This window comes from Alexandromys fortis, unplaced genomic scaffold (assembly GCF_014885135.2).
Source record: "Alexandromys fortis isolate MF-2015 unplaced genomic scaffold, M_Fortis_MF-2015_v1.1 scaffold_8_9099976_23576923, whole genome shotgun sequence".
Classification (NCBI taxonomy): domain Eukaryota; kingdom Metazoa; phylum Chordata; class Mammalia; order Rodentia; family Cricetidae; genus Alexandromys; species Alexandromys fortis.
The window spans coordinates 1,702,858-1,717,247 of record NW_026067899.1 but is presented as its reverse complement, the minus strand read 5'-3'; the positions used below and the strand labels follow the sequence as shown (position 1 = coordinate 1,717,247).

The following is a 14,390-nucleotide window of genomic DNA, read 5'->3' as shown; positions in this document are numbered from 1 at the left end:
GAGTAGTAGAGACTTAATTTAATTTATTCCAGTCAAAATGTCCTTAATTCAATATGAAATATTTTCCAAAGCAAATGTTTTGAACCTTGTAGTGATTTTATTCTTCGTACACACACGCCCTTTACTTTCAGATACAATCACTTGAAACCGTCAGTTTAGTATACTGGTGGGAAAATCTGTGCCAAAATAGATACAGCCTGAATTCTTGGAGTCAAGTTCATGAACTGTCGACAGCCTGCTCGACAATGAAATGTGGTGTGTCTGGTGGTCATCTTGGGCTTGGCTGGAAAAGTGCCGCTCCCTGGTTCTGCCACACTAAATATATTCGTCTCACAGAGGATACATAGCCGGTTCACTGTCTCTATTCAGGCAGACACTCGGAACCATTGGTAAACATTTTGATTAGTGAGAAATATTTTCACATCTGCTTATTTCGAGGACATGTGCCTTCCCCTTTCGCATGGGGGGAATAGACAAGGCAAATATTATCAGCCCCACTCACTTCCACTTGCGGCTTCAGCGAGTGTGTAAATACAAGACGCCCAGGGCCAGAAAATGCCCTACATTAACACAGCATTCTAAGTGCCTTGCCCGGTGCCAGGGAGTGATGGGAAGTTGGCATTCCTGATGGCACTGTGGTGAATATTCATTCATTTTTCCATCTGGAAGCTAAACATGTGCGATTCGAGAGACTGGAAACGAGAAGGACTCCAGCCCCATAGCCTCCTTAACTTTCCACAGTCTTGAGAGTGAAATTTATACTCTAAACTGAAAGCAAGTCCACCTGTCAGTGGTAATCAGGGTAACACATTAAAAACAAACAACTCGCCACTTCAGAGGTGCACAATCCGGCATGACACTTCCATCACTGTTTTAGGGGCTGTAGGAATTTGGGTAAGTTCTTTGTTCATTTCTCCTTAGTATTCGAATTTCAAAAATTTCAGAATCTCCTTAGAAATACAGAATATTGGGGAGATCAGAGGAACTGAGTAACCTAAAGAGGCACTTTATCAGAATAAGATGCCGAAGTTGGAGCCTGGACAGTAACACCCTCTCCCCCACCCCTTCCCCAGGGACCAGCCGCTCATTCCTCCGGTAGAGCTGCTCTCTGGAAATGAATGGGCTTGGCTTTATAGCGCCAACTGTTCCGCACAAATGAACCAAACTGGGAATCAGTTGGAGTCAGTGAAGCTGAACACAGCTCCAGCTATTGTCTCCATGGCTCCCACGAAACCCCTGTGCCAAACTGATTAGATTTACAGTTCATTCGATAAACTTGTCTGCTCATGGCACAGAAGAAGGCAAGCCCTTTCACAAAATGAAGCTAGAGCCAGAGAGGGGAAAACACACAGTTCATTCGATGAAGAGGGAGGCTTCTATGGGGATCCCTGAGGGTTTGGGATAGCTGTCCCATGCTGGGATCCTTAGTTTCAGTGCTGAAATGACATTGGAGGGTTTGCTTTCTTGTCTACTGCAATGGCAACTTAATACTTTGGAATCGTAGGTGCATGTGTGCATGTGTTCATATGAGCATGTGTGTGTGTTGCATGTATGTGTTTGTGTGGGTACAAATGTATGTGAATGCACACGGAGAACAGAGTTGGAAGTTAACTGTTTTCCTCTGGCTGCCTGGAACACATGAGGTAGATGAGGCTGGCCATAACTCACAGAGATCCACTTGCGCTTGCCTCATGAGCACTAGGATTAAACATGTGTGCTAACACGCACAGTGTGTCCATTTTACTTGCTGAGACAGGGTTTCTCCCTGGACCTTAAGTTTGGCTGCCTGGGTCCTGGACTTCAGGGATCCACCTGTCCACAGTCTGCTTTGGCGCTGGGATTACAGACACATGTCCTAATATCTGGATTTCATGTGAGCACTGGGAATTTAAAACCAGGTCTTGATGCTTGAACAGCGGGAGCTTTCCTGGCTGAGCCATCTTGCCAGCATGTGATCGTGGCTGTGTTTGACTTGGAGACAACTGAGGACAAGAAAGGATGCTTCAAAAATGAGGTGGGTTGGGGAGCCCTGTGCGGGGCTGCGGAGACCATCACCAACCACACACTGAGGCACATGGTTACCTCTGTCTCCAGCCCTCTTGCCCAACCTTAAACTAGAAACTGCGGGAAACTGAACAAAGCCTACCCCACTGGCATAGGCTCGGATCTATTAGTCATGCAGCCACGAAATCAGCCCCTCCCCCACTCTTTCTAGTCACTTTTAATAAATGATATCATTTCTCAGAGAGCATAGTGCAATAGGTCAGTCTACTGATATAGCACTATGGGCTTAATTCCTCTGTGAATATGGCAGAGGAAAGGGCCAATAGAGTAGAGGTTGATACCCTACCACAGAGAGGAGGCCCTTATGGGAACACTGCACACATCTGTTTTGAGTATCTCCACAGCTCCATCACAGACATAGGAAACAACAATTATTTTATTAATACCTATAATTCTGTCAGTCTCAGATTCAGGTAGGGCTTGGCTGGGTAATTCTGCTCCATTTAGTGTTATCCATGGTTGCGCAGTGGTAATTAGCTGGGGTGGGGTCCAAGATAGCTCCAGTTCACTGCCGGGATCCTGTAAGCTGTGCTCAGCAGGCTTCCCCCTCTCCATATGGTTCACATCTAGTCAACCATGGGAAGTGGACCTCTTAGATGGGGGTTCAGAGTATAAGAATCAGTGTTTCAGGAGTGCTGGGAGTAAGTTATAAGGCCCTTTATATATAAGTTATAAGGGATTTTACATTGTGGCTTTGAAAGTCTCTTTCATGAGCCCCATGTACTGGCACACACTTTTAATCTAGCACTCAGGAGGCTGAGGCAGGCAGATCTCTGTGAGTTTGAGGCCAGCCTGGTCTACACAGTGAGTTCCATGACAGCCAGAGCTACATAGTGAGACCCTGTCTTGAAAACAAAAACAAAAAGAAAGAAAGAAAAACAAAAATCACCTTCACGTTCACTTCTACTGGTCAAGAAAACAACCAATGCCAGTTCAGATTAAAGAAGAGAGGTAGAAACCCAAAAAAAGAATAAATAAATACTATCAATGTTTAACTTGATTGTTAACAAATCTCTTCTTGTGGCCTGAGAAAAAGAATTCTGTGCTTTTCAAATCTCTTACCCATTAATGGGAAAAAGATAGAAGGAAATTCCTAAGAATCCTTTACATAGCCCCAAGGGAAAAAGGCCTGTTTCTTTTTTCAAAAGATTCTATATTCCTTGCCAGGCTTGGTTTAAGTTTCTCTGGGAACAAAAGCTCTAAATTTGGCTCTGCTGAGGCCCCTCTCCTGACATCATGGCTTTTAATCCCGATAAACACTAACTACTTAATAATATTTAGTAACGTTTGCAAGAGCCATTAAGAATACATGACTCAGAGTAACCACACAGCTTTCTAATAGATAACATTTGCTTAGAATTGTTACTCTTGGCCTTGAGTAAATCACCAAGAAAACTGAGTCCGGATTAAACTCTGGAGCTAACACACTGCAAGCTCTTGTCACTCTTCTCCTTGTGGGGTACCATTTCATTCCCGTGACCACACTCATGGCATGGGTCCCCGGAATTCCGCGTAAACTCCAGGTGTGGCTTTGAACAATGTATCACACCGTAGGTGTGAACTGAAGGGCCTCTTCTTCTGTCTTGTCTCTTCTGTCTTGTCGCTACACTAGGAAGTCCTTCAAGTTCACAAACCTCAGCCACATTGCTCTGAGACTCAGCACATCTCTCCTGAGAGCCCTTTCCACGCTCCTTCCTTCTGCGCCTGTGCAGTGGTGATAGGGACCGGGCAGGATGCAGAGACAGGCCCGATTATTGGCTGTCTGGTAGGGTGACTATCAGGGGATGTCTAGGGAACCATTTCTTTCCTACATTGTGTCTTCTCTGCCGGTGATGAGATAGATGTACGTTGGAACTGGCAGCTTTGTGGGCACTCGGACAACAGACTCAAGATGGAAACACCGGCCCTCCCAAGAGCTTGCTGCTTGGTTCAGCGTCTGGATTTGCAGACATGGTGACCCTTTCTAAAGTATCCTCACCGTCTCCACTCTCCTTTCAAACTCCCCAAACTCTGTGCTAAGAATGTCCGCGCTCCAGACTAGAGGTCCACTTCTGCTTTTTCCTTCCATCACTGGCTGGATTATAGCTTCAGAGAATTGAGTCCCTAATGGCGCCTAGCAAGTTGGCTGACTTGATGCAGGGGCTTTCCACATCTTCGGGAACTACTGACCTGGGAGGGATGCTATGCCCTTCTGATACAGCGCACTGTTAGCTGTGTTTCATTTTCAGCAACGGTGATGCATTTCCTAAAGAAGACAACAGCCTCACCACCAACTTCAAAGAGGTTTTAGTGTAAATATGATTGGTGAAAACTCTTAAGTACCATAGTCCTCAGTTTGAAAAGGCTTGTGTGTTATGTGCACATAGTGTGTGTGGGGGGGTACATTGCTGCCACAGAGTCTGTGTGGAGCCAGAAGACAACCCGGGGGACTTTCTTCTTTCCTTCTACCTTTCCCTGGGGGACAGGGACCGAAACCCCAGGTCATCGGGTTTTTGTAGCAAGCATTTTAACCAGTGAGCCATCTTGCCTATCTCGTAGTCACTCGTTCTTAGGTGTAACTTTATGTTCTAGCCTAGAGTTTGGTACTGTGGATACAAAAATGGCTTATGTGATCCCTAGAGCCAAAAAACCTGACATTTTTATAGCATGAAGCCACATGACTAGATAAATCACACCACTCAGTAAGAGGCACCAAGCTTGTCTATGATGACCTGTCTAAGAATGAAGCGTCTGGGTAGATGACCTACATAAGGCTTTTCTCTTTGAATTTTTGTCCGAGGTGGAAAATAACTGGACCCCCCACCATATACATATGTGTACAGTATGTTGACGCTACTTGAATTTTGGAATGTATTTATAAAATAATATATAACACTATTTCCTAAATTTTTTAAAGTGATTTTTTAAATTTTTTATTTTATGTACATTGTGTTCTGTCTACATGTATGTTTGTGTGAAGGTATCAGATCCCCTGGAGCTAGAATTACAGTTGTGAGCTGCCATGTGGGTGCTGGGGATTGAACCCAGGTCCTTCAGAAGAGGAGTCAGTGCTCTTCACTGCTGAGCCACCTCTCCAGCCCCNGTCCCTTTTCCTGAATTTTAATTATTTAAAATATATGGATGGAACCTGGGCATAGTGACAACAGTCCTGTAATTGCAGCACAGGGAAGGTTCAGGAGGATCATAAACTCAGGGGTAACCTGGGCTACATGGTAAGACCCTGTCTCAAAACACTACACAAAGCAAACCCGGATAGGAATGACCACCAAAGCTAATATCCACTTCCTGTAGCCAGTGCCTTACCCAAAACTCAGAGAAATAGAAGGCATTTGGATTCCTTATAGAGTGTAAATAGGTTTTTGTTTGTTTGTTTGTTTGTTTTGGGTTTTTTGTTTGTTTGTTTGTTTGTTTTTCAAGACAGAGTTTCCCTGTAGCTTTGGAGCCAGTCCTGGAACTAGCTCTTGTAGCCCAGGCTGGCCTTGAACGCACAGAGAACACCGGCCTGCCTCTACCTCCTGAGTGCTGGGATTAAAGGTGTGAGCCACCACTGCCTAGCTAAGCCCTTCAAACTCAAAGAGGTCACTGTCTTCAGTACTTTACTCCCATTTCAACAGATGAGTTATTGATCCATTTCTGCAACTGACAGCAACCAAGGGTGTGGTGGTTACTTAAGGAGGGTAAGGTTCTAGAATGGTGGGGTGGAGACTCCCTTTCCTAAATGGCCCAAGACTGAAAAAGTTCCGGCTTCTAGGATGGTCCACATCCTGTGTGGGCTTGCTTAGTTCACATGCTCCTCTGAGCAGGGAGATGGCTGGGAGAGCTTGTGTTTCTATATAAACATTCCAATTTAACATGTTGCTGGTGGCTTTTTTTTCCCTGTCAGAAAACACACTGGATCAAGATCACACTTGGGAAGCGGGTACAATTCCATGTTTGGAAGCAGGAAATGGGGTCTCAGTGGACTCTTCGCCTGCCAAGGCTGAAAAGAGGGGCCTGAGGGAGTGGTCTGGGTTATGAAATCAGAACTCAGGAAATCCTGACTCTTGATTTGGTCAGATGTAGGCAGTGTGTCTCTCAACAAAAGTTCCAGTTTCTCCGTCTCCAGACATAAACTGAGGACAATGTCTTTTACCTTACGGAGATGTACTAACCTGGTGGCTTCTAGAGAGTATTCCTGATCCCCCTGCTTCCACTTCCTAAGAGCTAGGGTTGCAGGCATGCACCACCGCACCCTGACTTCTACAGATTTTTCTAAACTCAAATCTGATATAAACATCAGAGAGCCAAGTTCTCTCCTTCGTCTCCAGGGGATGCCCAGAAATGCATCAACCAATACAGAAACATTCGGCCCTTTGCTTCTGGTCATGTGGTCGAGGACAGCACAGCCATTGTCACTGGGACATTCTTAGCTAGTCAGTGGGTCAACTTTCTGCATTCTTCCCCCTTTCCTTTGTTATTTGTTCTATGTAGTTCACATTACGGACTCCACTGAGTTGTCTTTGAATGTTTTGTTATCGTGCCTGGAGAAGAGATCCGCTAAGTATCTACTGAGAACTCAATTGCTCTGGCAATAAGCAACTGGCTGGCTTTCCAGATTCAATTCCTTTTTTTTTTTTTTTCTTTAATTCTGGATTTGAGAAAGGGTTTCTTATGGCCCAAGTGGCCTCACGCCATGGACTTGAACCCCTGTTCCTCCTGTTTCCAGCACGCAAGCACTAGGATTTAAGGCCCTGTCTTTATGCCCAGCTTCAGATTCAAAGGTTTTGACAAAATAGATATAAGGTCTAATTCCTCTGCCCAATAGCATATCCTTTTAGTAGCATAAGCTTCTTCAACTTATTACTATTCAACGTATTACTAACATAAATCTCCAAGGACAATATAGGCGATTTTTCAGTTGGCAGCAAACGACGCATTGCGTAAACTCTCCGCCCTGAGCGACTGGACTGTGGAAAGGGGAAGGCTCAGGAGGTACTTAGGAAAGTCCTTCTGCTTTCATCTCCTTCTCCCGGCAGGCCGCCTCGCCAGCTGGTCTCCTGGACCGTTGGTCTCTTCTGCAGCTCCGGAGCCAAGTTCAGTGCGCCTTGCTGCTTCTGCAAACACTGGCAAGATGGAAGCGGTCCAGAACTCGAGAGAAACACAAGCTTGTTGCTACTCAACCTCAGGCGCTGAGAAACCATGTTCGACAGGGGCTGTTTGCGAGCTCTAACCACAACGAATGGGTTCCACTTAGAGAAAGTAAGCATGGGCCTGCGTGATCTCATTTCTGTATTCTCTCTGTTTAATGCTTTCAGCCTGAAGTATCTCGTTTTGTTTCCTAGGGTGTTTTTACACCACTGCTTTATCCCGTGAGTATTTAAGAGAAGATGCTGGGCTACATGTCTCCCATACACAATCTCACTTAGTTCTCTCACAATCTAGTAAGGTGAGCATTCCGAAGATTTTCAAAGCAGAATCCCGAGTCCTTGTGGGCTGGAGTGATGGGGTGGAGGTTAACTCTGCCTGCTCTTGGTGGCTCACAACCACCTGTCACTCCAGTTCCAGGGGATCTGACACTCTCTTCTGGACGCCACAGGCACAGGTGGTGCAATATACTTAAATGAATATAAAGAAAAATTAAACATTTCGTCAAAAAGAAAAGAGAATTGAGGCTGAGACATGGCTCGGCAGTTAAGAGCACTGGCTGCTGTTCCAGAGGTCCTGGGTTCAATTCCTAGCATCCACATGGCTGCTCACACCTGTCTGTAACTCCAGTTCCAGGGGTTCTGACACCCTCACACAGACATACCTGTCTGTGTGCATTGTGCAATCAAAATACCAATGAACATAAAACAAAAATAAATTATAGAAAGAAAGAAAGAAAGAAAGAAAGAAAGAAAGAAAGAAAGGAGGAAAGAAAACTGAAAGCTAAGCTAAAGAAGTCATTCGTTCCAGGTTCCAGGCTTTGAGGTGGGCAGTGGTGACCCTGAGCTGCCCTCCGGAACTGACATACTTTACAGTCAGGTGGGCAGTGGTGAGATTTGGCTGTCCTCCTGGAGCTAACGCCAGCCACAGAGATCGCTGCTCTCAGACTTAACTCACAACATCCTGTCTTTTACTTTTTTCACAGCACACACATTTGTAGACGGCAAGTGTTGGTTTGGCGCTGACCCCAACCCAGAGGCTCAGGTGTTCGAAGGCTTGGTCCCCAGCTCATTCAGTCATTGAGAAGGGAAAGGGACCTGAGACTCTAACTCAGTCACTGGATTAACCCACTGATGGAGTGATGGAGTTCTTTGGAGGTGACGCAATCCTGTGGGGTGGGGTCTACGCAGAAGTAGATCACTGGGGACTCGTCCTTGGCACTATTTCTTGTTCTGGACCCTTCTTTGTCCCACTTCCTGGTAGTCATGAAGTCAAAAGCGCTGCTCCCCACACCCTTCCACCATGACGCTTGGCCTCCTCAGAGCCCAGAAACAATGTTGCCAACAGACTGAGGACTGAAACCTCTAAACAGTGAACCAAGTTAAGTCCTTCCGGAGTTCCTCAAGCTATTTGCTCAAACTGTTTGTCACAGAGACGAAAGTCCGAATGACAGCAGCAAGTGATTTTTTCCCTTCAATGAATTAATTTTAATAACTCGCTCTTAGCTTTTTCAAGACTGCAATATGTATGACGTGAGATGTGTTTCTTCCTAGTAACGCCGGGGCTGGAGAACCAAGTTTGCCGCCTGAGGATCTCGTCTTAAAGTTGGGAATTCACTGTTACATTGAATATGATTTATTTAAGGCTTAAGTTTGTTCCTGGCTGGCAAAGTGTGGCTTCCTGACTTAGAAAAATTCTCTGGAAAAAAAAAAATCTCCCCCTAAAATGGCAGTCTGCAACATTTTAATGACCTCATTGTAAGTGAATTAGAAACATTCAAATGCAATTTACTTTAAAATAGATCTGGGTGTTAAAATAAGGGACAGCTGGCAGTTGGGATTCTTCTGACTTCAACCAACGAGGTATTTGCCCCAGTCATTTAGAACACATAAAACAACCTAAAAAACGAAAACAAGAATTATTACAATTGCGCATGAGGAGATAACCTCCTAGCACTTATATAAAGAGAAAAACTCGCACCATGGGAAAATTTTCTCACAAACACGTGTCACTGAGAATCGTCTCATTTGAAACCGTTTAATGTCTAGTTTTTATTTACAAAGTTATAATATGGGTCAGAATGCCTCGCTCCTGAAAACTGTCAGGTCGGGAAGTCTGAGCCGAGCGGAGGCTGGTAGTGCAATGTTATGAACACCCTGTGTCTCATCAACTGTTTATCCCCCCCCCCCCCATAGCAAAGCAACTGCGAGGCGGGCCATTCCCACCGCACGATGAAGGGCCGCGTGGTTAGTAGAAGGCAGAGGCAGGATGTGAGGCAAGAACAAGGTCCCACAGACTGTGCTGACCTCTGACACTTGACCTCTCCTTGAAGAGCCACCAGGAAGTGTAAGCCTGGGTTAAGATGTTTCACCAAAAATGCAAGGGTTTCTATATTGTCCAAAGAAGCAAACTGGATTTTGCTCTGATAGCAAAATGATTCAAGTTCCCAGGAAGTGGAAACGATATGGCACAGATTGCCCATACTTCTCTATGGGTGACCAATACTTTCAAAATATTTGAAAATTCCCTTACTGTGGTGGTTTGAAAGAAAATGCCCCCCCAATACTATTAGGAGGCGTGGCCTTGTTGGAGGAAGTGTGTCAGTGTGGGGGCGGGCCTTGAGGTCTGAGTGTGCCCGGCAGTCAACTTCCTGTGGCCTGCATGTTAAGATATAGGACTCCCTGCTCCAGCACATCTGGGTGCATGCCACCATGCTCCCCACCATGGTGACAATGGAGTGAACCTCTGAAACTGTAAGTGAGCCACCCAGCTTAAATGTTTTCTTTATAACCTAACGAAGATGCCTGCTAACTATGAGATATTAAATAAACAAAACTTTCGTTTGGTAAGCATATGAGTAAAACTAACACACTGGTAAACCTAAGAATTCCAGAACGCTTCTTTGGGTGAACATCTCTACTAATGGCGCTCCCCGCCTTTCCGTGAAGGTTTTCGATTTGTGAAACTTTCTCCTGAGATACTACAATTAGGCTCTCATACTTCTTTTTGTTTCCTAAACCTTTTTTGAGATGGGGAGGGGCTGGGACAGGCTCCTGCTATGTAGCTTAGGCTGGCCTTCAACTCATAGGAATCCTCCTGCCTCAGCCTGTGAGTGCTGAGATTACAGGTGTGTACCACTATACCCATTTTTTTTCTGAGCCTTCATTTAAACAAAGTAGTTTTTTTTTTTTTAACCAGGTAACAGGGTTTACAGAGTTCCTTCTTGCAATGTGCCCGTCTTGTTTTCTGAAGGCATGTACGTATACACACACACACACACACACTGGGTAGTTAGTAAGCCTTTATAACCAGGTTTGCATTCTTACCCCCCTGAGCCCCTATCTATCTCTTTTTGTCTCTGTCTCTCTCCCTCAGCCAGCTCTCTCATATAACTCAGGACTACCTGCCGCAGGGGGCTGGGCACTACTACATCAATTAACAGTCAATCAGTGACAGATCTTTTTGCTACTGTCTGTCCGTTTTTACCTCATAATTTTTAGTGACCTCCATTCCTTTTATCCCTTTGACCCCAGAGATTGCCATGTTCTCAGAGGGCATAGAACAATCTCTTAGCCACTTTATAATACACTTCTATAAAATACCCGACTCAGTTTTTGAATGGAAATAATAGCTGAGTCTCAAACTGACTGGAAAACTGGGGAAGAAGCCAGGCAGTGGTGGTGCACACCTTTAATCCACTTGGGAGGCAGATGCAGGCAGATCTCTGAGGCCAGCCTGGTTTACAGAGGGAGCTGCAGAACAGCCAGGGCTGCGCAGAGAAACCCTGTCTTGAAAAATAAAAACAAAACAAAACATCACACTGCTGATATTTCCCACTTTACTAGATAGTCATGTCCAATAGTTTCTCGCCCTCATCCGAATGCGTTTGCTCAAACCATGATCTTAAAGTTCATCTGCATTTGGATGCAGCCCAATGTGGGCTAGATTTGACTGGAGTTACTGACTGGTGGGGAGGTGGAATATCTCCTGAGGGACTCACTCTGGCAGCTGCTGCCACCGTGAAGACCCCTGATGTTAGCACAGCTTCCTAAGCGGCTCCCCCCTGCCCTCTGCTTCCATTGCCAATACCTGGATATTCGGCTCCAAGGAAAGGCAACTCTCCTGCTTCAGGAGAGTCAGCACACTGGGATGTTGCCCTGCCCTGCGCAGTTGGGCCTGGCTTCTAGGAGGGAGCTGGCTCTCAAGAGCCAGAGGGAATACACCGGGAAGCAGCTTTCATCCCTGGTCTCTGCTCCAGGTTCCTGTCCCCAGTGATGGACCTGGAAATATAAGATAAAATAAACCTTTTCCTCCTCATGTTGCTTTCGGTCAGAATATTTCATTACAAAAACAGGAAGCAGAGTAGACCAAAGCCCCTTCAGCAAATTTCAGAAGACGAAGACCCCATGCATAACATATATGTTTTTAATTATATATAATGTATAATTAGAAAACTAACTATATTAAAATATTAATAAAATATTAAAAGTTAACATATTTTTTGCAATAGTAATATATAACTTCTTTATTCACATACATCAGGATCTAGCAGGGGGGCTACAGGATAACAACCGTAATTTGAGATATCTGCAACAACCAAATGTCCTGGAGAAAACAATAGTTTCTATTGATGATATATACTCTCCTGCCTTTGTGGTTTTCTGCCTACATTCATAATGAAAAAAAGTGCTAAACGGCAGAGGGAAATAAAGACGGGGCACTAAAATGTACATTATTTTGTTCTCAGTCAAGTTCTGAGTGTCCCAAAACAAATTTTACTATCCTAAAATAAGGACGCCTCAAAGCCACCACCTTCCTGGAAGCCCCACCCAATGCCCGGGAGGCAGAAGCCTTCTAGCCACCCACAGGGATTTAGGAGCTGTCCCTAGGCAGTTCTTCTAAACTAAATCAGGAAATTTGGGTAAGAAAAGGGGACAATAGCTGAACTCCAGGGTCCCACATTGAAGAACTTAGAGTCAGTAGGCTGAATTTCCATCCCCCCCCCCCCTTCATCTGCAAAGAAAATCCCACTTCCTAGGATTAGACGAGATAGACAACTGTGTTTTTAAGTAGTACGGCCCTATCAAAGTACGCCAGTGTCCCGTTGTCGACGCTTGGGTCCCTGGGGAGCCAGCAAGTGAGCAGCGTCAATCCATCCCGAAGAGCTGGGCACGGTGAGGGGTGTCTTGAACCCCCGGAGAATGGATGAGCCAAGTAAGACTTCGCACATCGACCCACAGCTCCGAAAACTGCCGGCTTCAGGCGCCCGGGACCGCACTTCGGTGACAGGTAGGAAGACGCCTCGGGTAGCATTCCGGGGCTCCGGGACGCAGGGGGCGCTTCCGGGCAGGTGGCGGGACGGTGGGAGGGCGGCCGCGGGCTCGCCGCTGCGGGGCGGGGCCGGCAGGGAAGGTGCCCAAGGCGGGCCGGGCCTCGGGCGGGGCGGGGCGGGGCGGGGCCGGCGCCCTCGTCACTTGATAAAACGCTGGAGAGTCTCTAGAGAACAACGGGCTCATTGAGCTGCTGCGAGCTGCGGCCGTGGGGGAGCGGCCGGACCGAGAGCGCGAGCCGGCCGGGGGTGGGGCCGCGCGCAGGGGCCACCGAAGCTTAGTGGCCGCAGCGGCGCGCCAGGCAAGCCCGGCTCCGGCCCCGAGCCCGCGCGCACTGCGGCCGCTGCAGCTCGTCGCGTCCCTCCCGCCGCGCGCGCCCATGGCGGTCGCGGGCCAGCTATGCCTGCTCTACCTGTCCGCGGGGCTTCTGGCCCGGCTGGGCGCAGCCTTCAACCTGGACACCCGGGAGGACAACGTGATCCGGAAATCGGGGGATCCCGGGAGCCTCTTCGGCTTCTCGCTCGCCATGCACTGGCAGCTGCAGCCGGAGGACAAGCGGCTGTGAGTTTCCCGACTCTTCCCACCCCCACCGGGGCGCCGCGTTGCGCCGGGAGGAGCGAGGGCGCGCCCTGCTGCCTCCAGTCCCGCGTACCCAGAGCCCATCCGTGGGCCAGCCCTGCCCGGCCCTGCCCTGCACTGCCCTGCCCTGCCCTGCTCTGCCCTGCGCGCTTGCACTTCTCCGGTCCAAGACTTGCGGGGCCGGGCCAGCCGCGCCCTCCGCGCCCGGTGCTCTGCGTGTCCCATGAGCTAGGAGAACCGTGGGGAGACCCCAGGCCCGACCCGGGAGGACATCACCCCCCCCCTACCCCAAGCACTTTCCGCCGTTCTCCTCTCCGGGCTTATTTTGCACAGACCCCGGCAGGTGGCACGCTTTGCTGGGCCTCACGTGTGAACCAGGGACAGTGGTGGGACGTTGGGTTACAGAAAATCTTTGAGGGAGACCCAGGCCTTTCTCAGAAACTCTCCAGTCGTCCTGTCCCATGCCTGGCTCGCGCGCCCCGCGGAAGTTAGGAAGCCACTTTTTCGCTGTCCCGTGTGACTTGTCCTGCAGAGTGGACTCACCTACTTTCACAGGCTTTTTCAAAAGCACCTGTTCCGCAGGGCTAGCTCAGCTGTGAAAATAAGCATCTTCAGTGGTGTGCTAGCTCCCTCTCCCAGCTCCCTGGTCGCGCCGCAACACCCAAGAATTCTTGGGCCCCAGTGCTGGGTGGAACCCACCGAGGAATTAGACCACCGTGACCCATCTGAGCTGGGACTTAGCAAAGAAGGGTCGGAAGTGACAGTCATCCCCCGGCAAACGCTTCTTCCAGGAGAAAGCGACTGGTTCTCCCTTTTAAACAGTGTTGGCTCCCACATGACCCAGTTCTTTTGACTGGAGAGCTTAGTCGCCTCAGTCGCGGTGGGGCTGCATTCTTGATCCAGGCTCCCGAAGGTCGTTCTGACAACAAAAGGTCCTCCTCCCCTCCCGGGCCTTGAGTTGAATCCCGGTCCTTCCAGGACCAGCAGAGCGGAGAGAGCAGAGTGCAGTCAAGGGTTCGGAAGGAGAGGACGACATGATTTTAAACTGGAGAAAACCCCGCTGTCAGCTAGTTAACAACTTTGGATTTTTGTGCATATTGTGGACGTCAGAATTTTAAAGTCAGAGTTTTCTGATAACACCTGCTAGGTGAAGCAGAGAAATCTACTGGGGGGGGGGGGAGGGAGGGAGGATGGTCCCAGGCAGGGAGGGGGTCTGCGTCGGGAAACAATTGTTGGTAGACTGTAAATCTGAAGTGAAAGGGTTTTGTTTTCTTTTTCTTTTTGTCAACCCAA

The 14,390-nt window shown here is 47.8% G+C and overlaps 1 protein-coding gene and 1 long non-coding RNA gene across 3 annotated transcripts in view; both read left to right on the top strand.

The window, feature by feature from the left end:
* The first annotated feature begins 7,098 nt into the window (after positions 1-7,098).
* On the top strand, positions 7,099-9,082 carry LOC126489029 (uncharacterized). Its single transcript, XR_007588843.1, has 3 exons — positions 7,099-7,302; positions 7,386-7,412; positions 8,174-9,082. It is a non-coding gene; the product is annotated as an uncharacterized lncRNA (long non-coding RNA).
* A 3,640-nt stretch (positions 9,083-12,722) lies between these two features.
* The window catches only part of Itga6 (integrin subunit alpha 6), a 67,476-nt gene continuing 65,808 nt past the window's right edge, over positions 12,723-14,390 (top strand). Inside the window, exon 1 of one of the 2 annotated variants that reach the window (XM_050122990.1) lies at positions 12,723-13,079. In XM_050122990.1, the coding sequence (XP_049978947.1) occupies positions 12,898-13,079 (182 nt within the window). In that variant the 5' untranslated portion in view covers positions 12,723-12,897. The remainder of the gene's footprint in view (positions 13,080-14,390) is intronic. The other variant, XM_050122982.1, reaches the window with a different exon arrangement.